Source organism: Priceomyces carsonii (assembly GCF_900007245.1).
Source record: "Priceomyces carsonii strain CBS4050 genome assembly, scaffold: Debaryomyces_carsonii_scaffold_6, whole genome shotgun sequence".
Lineage (NCBI taxonomy): Eukaryota > Fungi > Ascomycota > Pichiomycetes > Serinales > Debaryomycetaceae > Priceomyces > Priceomyces carsonii.
Genome location: NW_026946679.1, coordinates 4,690 through 18,301, shown reverse-complemented (window position 1 = coordinate 18,301; position 13,612 = coordinate 4,690). Strand labels below are relative to the sequence as shown.

At 35.5% G+C, this 13,612-nt stretch overlaps 8 protein-coding genes across 8 annotated transcripts; 5 read left to right on the top strand and 3 right to left on the bottom strand.

The window, feature by feature from the left end:
• Window positions 1-57: 57 nt before the first annotated feature.
• On the top strand, window positions 58-1,644 carry PRCAT00005055001 (uncharacterized protein; the record flags this gene model as incomplete). The annotated part of the gene is made up of 1 exon (XM_062955100.1): window positions 58-1,644. One exon carries the CDS (start codon window positions 58-60, stop codon window positions 1,642-1,644), a length of 1,587 nt encoding a protein of 528 aa, XP_062811737.1.
• Window positions 1,645-3,615: 1,971 nt separating this feature from the next.
• On the bottom strand, window positions 3,616-3,924 carry PRCAT00005054001 (uncharacterized protein; the record flags this gene model as incomplete). The annotated part of the gene is made up of 1 exon (XM_062955099.1): window positions 3,616-3,924. One exon carries the CDS (start codon window positions 3,922-3,924, stop codon window positions 3,616-3,618), a length of 309 nt encoding a protein of 102 aa, XP_062811736.1.
• An 888-nt stretch (window positions 3,925-4,812) lies between these two features.
• On the top strand, window positions 4,813-5,013 carry PRCAT00005053001 (uncharacterized protein; the record flags this gene model as incomplete). Its single annotated transcript, XM_062955097.1, has 1 exon — window positions 4,813-5,013. One exon carries the CDS (start codon window positions 4,813-4,815, stop codon window positions 5,011-5,013), a length of 201 nt encoding a protein of 66 aa, XP_062811735.1.
• A 558-nt stretch (window positions 5,014-5,571) lies between these two features.
• Window positions 5,572-5,763, top strand: PRCAT00005052001 (uncharacterized protein; the record flags this gene model as incomplete). The annotated part of the gene is made up of 1 exon (XM_062955096.1): window positions 5,572-5,763. The coding sequence occupies one exon, from the start codon at window positions 5,572-5,574 to the stop codon at window positions 5,761-5,763; it is 192 nt and encodes a 63-aa protein (XP_062811734.1).
• A 760-nt stretch (window positions 5,764-6,523) lies between these two features.
• Window positions 6,524-6,892, top strand: PRCAT00005051001 (uncharacterized protein; the record flags this gene model as incomplete). The annotated part of the gene is made up of 1 exon (XM_062955095.1): window positions 6,524-6,892. One exon carries the CDS (start codon window positions 6,524-6,526, stop codon window positions 6,890-6,892), a length of 369 nt encoding a protein of 122 aa, XP_062811733.1.
• A 97-nt stretch (window positions 6,893-6,989) lies between these two features.
• On the bottom strand, window positions 6,990-7,325 carry PRCAT00005050001 (uncharacterized protein; the record flags this gene model as incomplete). Its single annotated transcript, XM_062955094.1, has 1 exon — window positions 6,990-7,325. The coding sequence occupies one exon, from the start codon at window positions 7,323-7,325 to the stop codon at window positions 6,990-6,992; it is 336 nt and encodes a 111-aa protein (XP_062811732.1).
• An 830-nt stretch (window positions 7,326-8,155) lies between these two features.
• On the bottom strand, window positions 8,156-9,316 carry PRCAT00005049001 (uncharacterized protein; the record flags this gene model as incomplete). Its single annotated transcript, XM_062955093.1, has 1 exon — window positions 8,156-9,316. One exon carries the CDS (start codon window positions 9,314-9,316, stop codon window positions 8,156-8,158), a length of 1,161 nt encoding a protein of 386 aa, XP_062811731.1.
• A 1,460-nt stretch (window positions 9,317-10,776) lies between these two features.
• PRCAT00005048001 (uncharacterized protein) lies at window positions 10,777-12,402 on the top strand (the record flags this gene model as incomplete). Its single annotated transcript, XM_062955092.1, has 1 exon — window positions 10,777-12,402. One exon carries the CDS (start codon window positions 10,777-10,779, stop codon window positions 12,400-12,402), a length of 1,626 nt encoding a protein of 541 aa, XP_062811730.1.
• Between the last annotated feature and the right edge of the window lie 1,210 nt (window positions 12,403-13,612).

Below are 13,612 nucleotides of genomic sequence, written 5' to 3'. Positions count from 1 at the left end.
CATATATAATAGGTTTCATTCACCTTTTAGGTAAAAAAAAAACTTCTTTCTTCTTCGATGCCAGATAATAGTGCTACGGAGAAATCGAATGCAATCCACAACACCGTTAGCGTTGGTTATGGGGACCTTGATGATGTGGACAACATCATTTCAGCGGTTGTTTCACCAGGTGGGAGAGAAGTGGTAATCAATAAAAACGACGTCGATGATGCGATGCGATATGCTTTAGATGCGAAAGGAGTTGAGATCGATCCTACCTTTGAAAAGAAGTTAGTTAGAAAGGTCGATATCATGTTATTACCACTTATTGCTCTTCTCATGTCTTGCCAATTAATGGATAAGACTACCAATTCTTATGCAGCTTTAATGGGGTTCAGAGAGGATTTGGGTATGACCACCAAAGGGTACTCATGGGTTGGAAGTACCTTTTATTTTGGATATATGGTGTTTGAATATCCGGGCACCATGATTCTACAGAGGTTCCCACTTTCTAAAGCTCTTGGTATAGTCGTTATTCTATGGGGAGGGATCTTGATGCTTCACGCTGCTACCCAGAACACAGCTGGATTTTTGATATTACGATTTATTCTCGGCATGTTTGAAGGGATGATGAACCCAGCTTATATGATGTTGGTGTCACAATGGTGGAAGAAGGAAGAACAATATATGCGATCTTGCATTTATGTTGGTATGCAAGGTATGGGAACCCTTATAGGGGCCGGGGCAGCTTACGGGTTATACATCCATAGGGGTATCACTGGCCATGTCTTTGCTTCTTGGAGATTGTTCTACATTATTACTGCTGTTATAACTATTGTATTAGGGGCTATCTCATTGATTCACATACCAGATATTCCGACTAAAGCTTGGTTTTTGAATGATACTGAAAAGAAATATATTGTTCAAAGGATTAGAGGCAATCAACAAGGTTTTGGTAATCATCATTGGAAGAAATCACAAGTATACGAGGCATTTACGGATATTCCTAGCTATATTCTTTTCATCTACGGATTTACCTATGCTTTGGCCAATGGAGGTTACAATAATTTTGGGAGTATCTTGTTAAATGAAGATTTTGGGTTTGATACTGGCCAATCAATGTTGATGAATATGCCAGGAGGTGGTATCGATATTGTGTTTCCGCCATTTGTTGCTTGGATTTGTTACAAATTCTTGAAGAATCATCGTTTAGTTGTAGCAATTATTGTCAACGCTATTGTTTTCATAGGGATGTGTTTATTGAATTTTACCGGACACAGAGGTTCTAAATTGACTGGATATCTTTCATTTTACATGGCAACTGCTGTTTTATCATGTATGTTCTCTATTATTTCATCCAACGTTGCTGGTTCCTCTAAAAAAATAACGGTTTCCACAATATATTTTGTCGGTTATTGTGTCGGTAACATTGTTGGACCACAAACATTTACAACTTCTCCATATGTGGGGGCTAAAACTGCCATGTTGGTTTCTTTTGCCGTCGGGACTGGCTGCTTGACGTCGTTGCTTTTCATCTATAGTAAGAGAAACAAAGACCGTGATGCACATAATGCTGCTTTGGGAGACAAATATGAAGTTCCAGAAAACATTGAATTCGCGGATTTGACTGATAAGGAAAACCCAGAATTCAGATACTCATTGTGATATCTTTTAAGTGCTATATAATATTATTTCGATATACTGAATATATGTGTTCCATACATGTATCGATCTTTGAACTCATTATCGTAAAATAATTGAATGATCCATTTCAAAGGTCTTAAGGAAGGCGCTGTTGACTATTACGCTGAAGTGACGTGAAAATCTCACAAACAATAATCATGCTTGCATGCTCTGTGTAGCGTAAGCACTCGAAAAATTAACCAGTCTAATTTTCAGCTTTTGTTGCTTCACTCGCCGTTACTAAGTTAACCGCTGTTGTTTTCTTTTCCTTCGCTTGTTGATATGCTCAAGTTCAGCCGGTAGTCTTACCTAATTTGAGGTCAAGCTTGTTTGTCGTTGTAAGATCTAACCTTAGTTACTATATACTTGTCATCAGACTACTCATCGAGTTGGATAGACGTAATAAATTTAAGAATATAATCTAGTACCATTCACGCCGATACATTTCAAGCAAACGCTGAGTTCGACCAAAAGTAGCACTGAATAATAAACCCTAATGTTTGAGAGAGAAATGATTCTCAAACGGGCATACCCTTCAGAATAAGCTTTGAAATGATATACATTCTGCTTCTATTATTTCACTCAAATCTTTCATGCCGTTATTTAAAAAGATGACATCGAATATATTTATTTATCTAGTTTATTCCGTCACCTCAGTCACCTCAGTCAACTCTATGATCTCGTCAAGTATTGAATAAGTGGAACTATATATAGTATTTTCAAACAAATACTTATTCGTCTCATGATCAAGGTGAAAGTATCACTTTATTATGCCATCATCTTAATGCTTTATGAGATATCATCTCAAAGTTAAAAGTGCATGCGAACAGAATCCTAACCATCTTAGGAGGCTTGTGACTCCTCTCGTTTTTCCCATCGTTAGGGTAATGAGCTACCATGGAACACTTTTCAAGTCGGTTAGATTATAAAAGGTTTAAAGATCCAAGATCTAGGGAAGAAGAAGTGGATCCGATAACCGAACGAGTGAAAAGTATACGTAATCAGTGAACGAATAGAGGATGGTTGTCATACTGTGTGCTAACGGGTTCTAAGTCTCCGCGAAGAGTTTAAGTACAAAACGTCAAGTTTTGGGCAAAGAAGAACTCTTTATTTCCATGTACTTTCTCTACTTTAGGCTTCATTTATTCAATATATGTCGCATTCAATTGACTTTCATCATCTGGTGTGCAAACAGACTTTTGTATTGATACCTCCCGATTCAATTCATTCTCTTCAAATCTTCTTCTAATGCTTCCTGTTTACTAATCTTGGCCCTTAAAATATCGGCGGGAAAGATATATCAAATTTTGTAAGTATTTTAAAAAACCTAGTATTTGGATCATGGTTTTATTTATTCCATTAATATTATCCACTGAGTAAGCCAATCAATATATCTTTTATTGAACCAAGCTGTCAAACCTATTTAATATAATTAAGCAGATTTTCAAACATCTAAAAAGGTTTAATGGAAGTTGAGTCAAAGAATTTTCGAGTTCTTCAAAACTGCCGATCTTGCCTTGCATATCTTAAACATATGGCTCAGTTAATATTCTTAATTCTTTGATATCTACTGAATGGCCCAGTTGAACTGGAATTAGTGACAAAGCCTGGTTTATCTGAAACAAAGAATTTTTGCATCAAAGATATGGCATGTTGAAAGTTGATTAGTGGCACAATACTAATTAACTCCGCACAAAGAATTTCTCTTTTACGAAGAATATATAGTCATCAAGAATGTATTCAAAAGCTATTACTAAAGCAGATATATTTCATCAACTATTTGAAGATGAAATGATCAGGGTTCACAGGACACACTTAGTTCAAGTATGGATTTTCAAGGAGATGAAATTGGAAATGAAAATGAAAACGAAAATGAAGATGAATTCTTCGGAGTTTCTTTATTCGAAGCTGAATATAATGCACGCTCTATACATAATGATGAATGGGAAGATATTATAATGAATAGTACTGATGGAGATACCTAGCATTATAGGTTTGGCCGTCAACAAGACTAGACGATGAAAGATCATTAGATAATATTGATATAAATAATTTAAATGCAGATGATGGTAATAATAACAAGACGTTCGAACAAACAACCTTAAAGGTACCATTGCCTCCATTAACCACTGAAAGCAAGCAGGAAAGTGTGAAAAGTTTAAAATCGGTATTTTTTTGGGCGAATTGAAAGCAGGAAGAATCATTTTTTACTTTACCTTGGAGCCTTACGTTAGAGGTTGCCCCATAAAAATATGTTCGCATGTTTATTGGAATACATTATGCTATCAAATGCTTTATTTTTTTGAACATAAATTGAAATGCAAAGGATCAAGAAACCAATATGATAATAACGGAAGAAACTGATGTTTTTGAGAAAGCGGAATATAGAATTTTGAGGCATATGGTGGGTTACTATATTAAAATTAATAAGACGTTGCTTAAATGTCAACGTAACTAATCAATTCATCTATGATACAGGTGACATATATGATGATAAAGAGAAAATAGAAACTGTATAACTGTAATAAGAAATATCTTTCATCGAAAATACACATTAGTAGATAATATAGTACGAATCATTTCTTATGATGATAAATTAAATTTCATCATTGATAGAATGTGATCTACGCAGTGGAATGCTACCTTAACGATATCCGATAACGCCAGTTTTCGGACTTTATGTAAGCCAAAGCCGAAACCCGAATATTACATCTCATATGTGGGCTTCTGCAACAGTCTCAAGTATTATGTAAGCTTTGAATACAAAACATTTAGATTCAATATGAATAATGTCAATTCTACCCGTTTTATCTTGAAAATAAATGCCCAATGATAATATGAATTGTTCACTTGATGTTTTCAATGGGTTTTACGTATCTACACCAATACTTCCTTTTCAAAAGGCTCTTTTTCATCGATTTTAGGTTTAATTTTATAATAAAACATTTATCATAATTACGAAGTTATAACTTCGGATATAAAATATTAAATGATTCTCGGTCTTTCTTATCTCCATTATCTCTAAGACTTCTAAAAATATAGCCAACCCACAAGAGGCTGAGAACATATCGGCGCATACATCTCTAAGTTTATATAACTAAGGAAAAATCCGTTCAAAATTTTCTCTGATGATGGGAAGAAACATCCTCAATGATTAAAAAGAAAGATACTAAGTACACTTTGAATAATAATACCGAAATCCCAATTACTGCCTTCGGATTATATTTAACTGCTCCTGATATTACTTCTAAAGTTGTATACGAAGCGTTAGAAGTAGGTTACAGACATATAGATTCTGCTGCTTATCATTCAAATGAGGAAGAAGCAGCCCGGGAATCTTTCAATTTTTAAAAGATTATCCTTCAGTAAAGAGAAGTGATATCTATCTCACCACAAAATTAGACCCTGCTGATACAAGTTATCGCGGTATTAAGAAAGGACTTCAAGAGTCTTTAGCTAAAGTTAAATCAATTGACTATATTGATCTATATTTAATTCATGCACCTCTTGCTACTAAAAAGAACTTACTTGGTACTTGGAAAGGCATGTAAAAGGCTGTCCATGATGGGAAAGTCATGTCAATTGGAGTCTCTAATTACGGAGTATCGCATTTGCGTGATTTGTTCTCTTGGAATGGTTTAACTATTCCCCCCGTAATCAATCAAATTGAATTACATCCTTTCAAGCCACAACATGATATTCGTGAATTCTCCGAGCGGAATAATATATTATTAGAAGCCTAAGCACCCCTAACTCGAGGTCAAAAGTTGGATGATCCTAAGTTGGTTAAGATTGCAAAAAAGCGTCGGTACTCAACAGATCAAGTTTTGTTAAGGTGGTCTTATGAGCAGAATTTCATAGTTATAGCCAAAACTGTAAACGCTGGAAGAATCAAGGATGGTGTCAAGGATGGTGTCAAAAAACTATTCAGTCTTAGACGCGACCCAATTAGATTCTGAAGATTATCATGAACTAGACATGCCTAACTCAGATTTAATTTTTACCTGGCCATTCGAACCCACAAAAAACGAAGGGTGTGTTGTGAAAACGGTAATATTTGCTTACACTATGGGAACCAATGTTAGAGGAATTATTTCTTGATTTTTTGCTTGTCTATTTACCAAGACAAATTAATAATTGCGATTTATGTCAGACTTTTGTATTTTTTATGTTTAATATATGTGTTGTAGTGTTCACTTCAAAACGCTACTGGAGGCATATTTAGTTAATTGTCGAATTTACTAGCTCAAACTCATTATTAGATTCTTGTCTGGGTTCCTAAATCAATTTCGTGCTTTCTCTCTTGTTCTCAGCGAGATTTTTATGAAATTATGTGTTTATCTTATACTGAAGGGTTATAATAAAACCAACTGCTAGATGAAAAAATCGATTCTAGCGAGCTCTCAAAAATATTCTCGGGGAATCTTAATGAGCAAGTAAAAGAATTAAATCAGAAACCCATTTTCAATTATCAATTTTCACATGAAAAGCAACTATTTTAGTGTTCGCAACTACAGAATCTACAGACAAAGAAAGGGTACCACAATAGCACATGGCACTGAATATGCTGATATCTATCTTGCATACAAGCAAAAGCTTTTAGTGCAGGCGCTCAAGAAGTAGTGGCACTCCCACACCTACTACTTCAGATAATTAGTCAATATAATCTATCCTTATGCTTAAGAAATTCTGTCATCATTTTCATGGAACAATGACTCAGCTCCCTCTCGAAATCAATCGATCAGAGGCTTAAACCAGGCCCTCGTTCTTGAATCTCGCCCCTCTCACACTCAGAATTACTACCAGACATCACTCAAAGATCACCAACTATCGGCATGTTGGTCATTAGTATATATATTGTATGCGCACTTCAATTCATCTCTATTTCCTATTAACTCATGAAATGCATGATAGACTGCCTTCCTCCCAGATTCGTTTACTTTATTCCATTTTGAATAAAATATTTCACTACCATAATTTGTCTCGACACCAGCTTCATGTAGGTATTCTAATTTATGGATCCTTGGCCCTTATCAAAGAGGTAGTTATTCCATACACGTCACGTTTTGTGGTATTGGATTCAGGCTCCGCAGGCATCATAGGAGTTAGGTGCCAAGTACCATTATGTGCCGCTTGCAATATCATATTAATATCAGGAGAATCTCCCAAGCCGATTGCTATTATATCGTTGACTTCCGTGTCAACTGGGTCACCGTTGATGTCTGTGTAATTATAAGTAATGGCATTTGACAGACTGTACAAATCCTGAACCGTATCCCTCTTACCACAATTGGTAACAGGAAATGACACATGACCCAGTATGCCTCCTATGCTGATATCTCGATGTTTGATTTTTCGTCTCTTTCATACCATCCTGTAGCTTTACTTAACGCCAATAGTTCTATACGCCATCTTGTAATAGCATACCTAATTGTCCTGAAATATGCTTCAGGGGCTTGCTGATTCCAACAAGTATTGTATATGTCATACGCAGTTTCTGCTTCATATGCAACTCCCGCAAGCGTAATCAAAACGCCCTGCGCTGTCGATAACTGGATACGCCTGAGAACCCAATCGTACCAATCTGAATTTGAATCTGCCAAAATCAGTTGTAGTAGCAAAAGAACAAGCAGAAAGGCAAAAAAGGAACTTCTGGGTTTCATACCGTTATATTAAATGATAATATCGTTAAATTTTTCTTTTTCTTGTACAGATTTTTTCTATGACTCGTGATTGAGATCACGTTGTCTGATTATCAGTTTACTCAATGTCTCGAACTCGCTACATTTGTGTTCATAATGAAATTTTTACTAAAGATTAAACGGAACATCTCGTACATTCACCAGCCATGTACGTCTTTTTATTGAAAGGTGAGCGAAATCTTTCTTCCACCTCTTTATGTTAAAAAATGATTACAGATGCTATTGTATCCCGCTTTTATGTTTTAGGTGGTTAATCTGGCAGACATTCGAAGAATGATTCGCCTTTTTCACTAACTACTACCATAACGAAAATAATAATAACACAAAAACTTAAATACTGGCACAAATGCTTGCTTAATCAGGGGCGTAGCAAATCAAAAGAAGTATTCGCCTACTTAACAGAGAAATTACTATTCGAGAATCCAAAAATTATATCACATGTTCTACCACGATTTCGCATCATTTAATGAATTAAAATATGGTCTTTCGGGGATAGCGGTGATAACAAAGTATGTAATGTAAATAGCGACCTTGCGAGCAATATGTATGTTGCTCTCAATTCTTGTTCAAACGTTGCTAGTGACCCAGAAATGATACATGTCGTAATGTTTAACTCTTACTTCTTAACTAGCTGGTAGCAAATTACCCAGAACCATTATTCTTCATTACTTTAATTTGAATCGTCAGGGGCTCAAAAAAAGAGTTTTTAATATTTTAGAAACTTAATTTTCAATAGAAAAGAAATGCTCTAACGAACCTATACATCTGCCTTGGGAATATTAAATAAATAGTCAAGCCCATTCTCCTAGCAAAGACATTATACCAGCTCCAAGTAGTACGCTTATAATCAGGAAAGCTAATCTTTGAAGGTCATCTGTTGCTGCAGGATTAAATATAAAATCTCTGGCAATTAATTCAAGAAGACCTGTATACATTAGAATACCTGCAGAGAGGGAGTCTAACACTCCTTGTATAATATTAGCAGCGAAAGAATTTGAGAAATATATGGATTTTACACCTAATCCAATGGCAATAGAAATTGGCGTAACAAACCCATAAGCAATGCAACATAACCATGGGAGCCATTTTGGCTTGTTTTCAGGAATAGGGATACCTGATAACCTAGCTCCGATTCCTAGACCTTCAAACGATTGATGAAAAACTAAAACAATGTACAAGGTTTTAAATTCCGCACCCAGGGCACCAAGATTGATGCCAATCATTACAGAATGGAAAACTATGCCAAACTCAAGGATCAAGAAAGCTGAGATTTGTGAATTAAAACTAAATTCAGCCTGCATTTCGGTAGTTGGTTTTGAAGTTTCGGCAATATCTAAACCATGTAATTTCTCTCCACTTAACTTCTTTCCATTGAACGACAGGTTTTCTGAAGAAAAACCTTCGACATCAAATGGATGTGATACAATAGTTCTTTCGGTAATAATAGCCTCCTCTATTTTATCCGCATGATGATGATCGAGGCCTCTTCTATAGCCGTATTTTCTTTTAACCACAGCTTGGGAACAAATATCTACTAAGAAAATCAGCACGATTGCAATTAACATTAGTGCTGGTGGCCAGCTATATTTGGCCCAATTTCCCGTCATTCCCACACATGAGTTAGGCCCAATCTCTTGATATGCTGGATCCATCAAATGGACCCAAGCTGTAGCTATAATAACACCTGTTCCAAAGTGACGAGCAAATAAGTAGCCATAAAACGGGATTTTTAAACAATTAAATCTTTGAGCAAGCAATGGGAATATAGTGAAGAGAGTTGAAACAACTAGTATAACAAATACTGAAGAAATTCTAGCGCCTAAAGACCCACTGTAATCATTTCCAGCACCTGGACCATAAACCCCTTGCAAGACGCAAATTTTAAATGATAAAGGAATTTCTTCATCAGTAAGCATTATGCTACTAGTATTCCAGGGCCCTTCATTAACCATTGTTTCTATGTTCTTTATTTTTCTTTGGTCTCGAAGATTCCCTTAGCGATAGAGCAATATAAAGTCTTGGATACTGTAGCTCTCTCTTCCTCTAGAATAATCAATTATATGCGGTTGCCATTACTGTATATATATGCTTTCGCTCAGAAATTCGTGAGGGCCATCAAGGTTGTTATGAACAAAAATTTTTTCAGAAAAAGTAAGCGCTAAGCTATGTCAAAATATTCCTGCTTAATTGATTTGGTAATAATTATTAGCATTTAATCCTAGCTTACAGCATCGTTGGAGGTGATCCCTTGAATAAATGCATTATCATACACTCAAACCATTCTGTTTGTGATACGTTTACCACAGCTACAATTATATGCATACCTGTCAAAAAGGATGACAAAGAGAAATCGTGGCTCTTACTCGTTGCTACATTATTTTATTCTGCTCAAAGGCATATATTATGACAAATTTATTGCGCAGATTCATCTCACTAAATAAAAATGTTAATCAGGAAAACTTTGTTTCGTTGCCTTAAATTCAAAACGATAATAATTTAAGATGCAAATAGTCATGCGTCAGAGGCATATTCTTTCAGTAGGAATGTAGAAAGGAGAAAAATATTTATCTAGAACATATAGATTCACGTCGCAATACTGCATTTCATATAGATAATTTTGTTTACGCTTTGGGTCTGATATATCCAAAAACGAAGTTGACCTGGTTTAGATTTCACATATATAATGGGATCAGATGCTTTTCAATTCTAGAAATGCATATACTATCACCGGATACATATGAATCTCACATTAAGAGGAATAGATTAGTTGATTAAGTACAGGAGAGTGCTAGTAGCTACCAGCATCTTTTTGCATAGAAATTGTTTTATTTCGTTTATGATGGAAAAGAAACCTCAATATGCCTATAAAATGTCGTGATCACTATGTAATAAATCAAAATCGATTTAAAATGACGCTTCTGCCAACCCACTAGACAGGAGACATTTGTAATTTTCATTTTATCTTCCGAGCAATCACAGTTAGTTCTAAGTGGCATATTCTTCATTCAAGTGCAGTTGCGAATTCCTCGAGCTTCAAAGCACTTTCTAGAAAGCGAAGATAAGATTATGTCGCGGATGTAATATACTAGTGGTTAAGATTTAATGTTCACTACGACATAAATGTCATGATTTTCTAACGTAATTTTCTTCCCTTTAGACAACTATGTGATTCACTTGAATAACATAATTTCTTAATATGAAACCTTCTGGTGCAAATATATTATTAAACCTTGGTAGTTATGCGAATATCAGACCCTTGAGATACCATTTATAATTAATCTCATTCTATTCGTGATTGACCTGTACATGTAACTGCAAGGGTACAAATTTTTTTTCTATAGAATTTTGATCTATAAAAGAAGACGTTCTCTTTTTGGGGCATTTAAACGATGCCAAATTCACAATCGAAGTTATGCCAACATCGAAGAGTAGCGTTATGCGAGGACCCATTCCAGTAACGTTAATATCTGGTTTTCTTGGATCCGGAAAAACAACATTACTTGAGAATATTTTAACTGCCAACCATGACATGAGAATTGCTGTAATTGTTAACGATGTTTCATCTTTAAACATAGATGCCGAGTTGATAAAGAATCACAGGGTAACAAAAAAAGAAGAAAAGCTAATTCAACTTCAGAATGGATGCATTTGTTGTACATTACGAGGTGATCTTTTAGAGGAATTAGTAACTCTCGCGAAAGATGATTGTTTCCAGTATATTGTGATAGAATCTACGGGGATTTCAGAACCTATGCAAGTTGCAGAAACATTCACTGCAGAGTTTACTTGGCAAATTTTAGATTTCGAAGGCACCAGTTCAGAACAACAAGCCTTAATGCATGAAGTTTTAAGCTTTGGAGGTTTAAATAAGCTAACGAGGCTCGATACCTGTGTGACGGTTATAGATTCCAAGAATTTTTTATCCAATTTAGAGACAACAGATTTTTTGATTGACAGATATGGTGATCGCGGACAATCTGAAGGAGAAAGGACGATAACAGATTTGTTAATCGATCAAATCGAGTTTTCGGACGTAATAATTATTAATAAGATGTCGATGGTGAGGAAAAAGAAACTTAAAAAGATTAAAAATATCATTCACTCTTTGAATCCCGTCGCAAAGGTCTTAATGAGCGATTATTCTAAAGTTGACCTTAAAGACGTCCTCAACACTCGAATATTTGACTTTGAGAAAGCCGCAACATCTGCAGGTTGGTTGCAAAGTATACATGAAATGACTCAGAGAGAAGGATTTGGAAAAAATAATCATACGGCTATAACTCCAAAACCCGAAACGGAAGAGTATGGAATAAATAATTTCGTCTACACTTCAAGAAGGCCGTTCCATCCACAGAGGTTATACAATCTAATAAGAGATAAGTTTATTGTTATCGAGAAAGTTCCTGATTTTGCATCCATGGAAAGAGACACTAATGGAGACGGCTCTGAAAGTGACCCTGAGGATCTTTCTGAAGGAGATCTTGATGGTTCTGGAAGTGAGTCAGATGAAAATGAATTTGAAGATCCTTCCGATGCCGCAATTATTAAAAGCAAAAAGACTTCGGCATTCGGACCTTTGCTCCGTTCAAAAGGCTTTTTCTGGCTTGCAACTAGATTCATTGTGCGTGGAGAATGGTCTTCTGCCGGAACCATGATGACCCTTGGTGGATCTATTCCTTGGTTTGATGTAGAAAAGGATCATGATTTTCCATCAGAAGTCGCAAAGCTTATTGAACGAGACATGCAAGGCAAGTATGGAGATAGAAGGAACGAAATCGTCTTCATTGGTTTGAAAGTTGATAAAGCAAAAATTTCCGATGCACTTAATACATGCTTATTGAACGACGATGAGTACCTGGATTTTGAAAAAGTTATAAAAGAGGAAAACAATTTGTTTCGAATTGAAAAGAAATTGCAAGAAATTTTTGAAGATGGCTTTGAAGATTGGATCTTCATGGAAGAAGATACTGAAGAATGCGAGCTCGAATCTAGTGATAGACAACAATGTATTCATAACAATGTAGCTGTTAGTACTTAAAGATATTTTTGTTACTAAAATGTCCTCTTTCTAGCATTAATTTCTTACTTCGAACTCTAAACTAGCATATGCTGTCATATCGAATGCTAATTGAAATCATGTTACTTGTGATGAAGATTAAGTCTACCACGAAAAAAACTTTTCATTCCAACTGACCATTTAGATCTGAACGTTAAAAATCCCGTATTGTAATTGTCTATGGGTATTGGGAAGAAGGAACACATAGCGCGGTATGATAAGTTTATACTTTGCATTAAAAAGGTGAGTCACTTGAAGCCAAAACATAAGTTTCATCACATAATTAATGACTCCATCGTATTTGGGTAACTCAAATCCACAAGGATTTCTGTTTATGATTGATCAGACATAAAGATTCAAAGCAAAAACAAAATTTCGTCATTAATTTTTTGCGAATTTTTAATTACTCAGTACTTGTGTTTTTCGCAACATGGCGTATCATTAGAACTCTTGTGTATAGAAATTAACAAAATTATCGCTAATTCCCAATTTGCTTCAAACTTTCCAAAACTCATCGTATCTGGATACCTAAGCGGAATACCAAGTAGGCCGATGCATATATTCGAGCTAAAAAGTTCGATAGGGAGCACTTTATAAGACCCATCCTAAAGACTCCAGCTATCCGCATTTCGGTCATTAGTATATATATTGTATGCGCACTTCAATTCATCTCTATTTCCTATTAACTTATGAAATGCATGATAGACTGCCTTCCTCCCAGATTCGTTTACTTTATTCCATTTTGAATAAAATATTTCACTACCATAATTTGTCTCGACACCAGCTTCATGTAGGTATTCTAATTTATGGATCCTTGGCCCTTATCAAAGAGGTAGTTATTCCATACACGTCACGTTTTGTGGTATTGGATTCAGGCTCCGCAGGCATCATAGGAGTTAGGTGTCAAGTACCATTATGGGCCGCTTGCAATATCATATTAATTTCAGAAGAATTTTCCAAGCCGAATGCTGTAATATCGCTGACTTGGGTGTCAACCGTGTCGCAATTTATGTCCTGTAATTATATTAGCCCATGATTGTGCGCTTGGATTTTAGGCTGATTATTCTGCTAATGTTTTGTATGCAGGCTATTATCGAAAATTGCGGTAATAGTGGTGTATGCAATACGCATAATATGTTTCAAAGTTTGATGAGCAAGGGGCATATAAGAAGTGAGAGGAAAGTGCTATTCC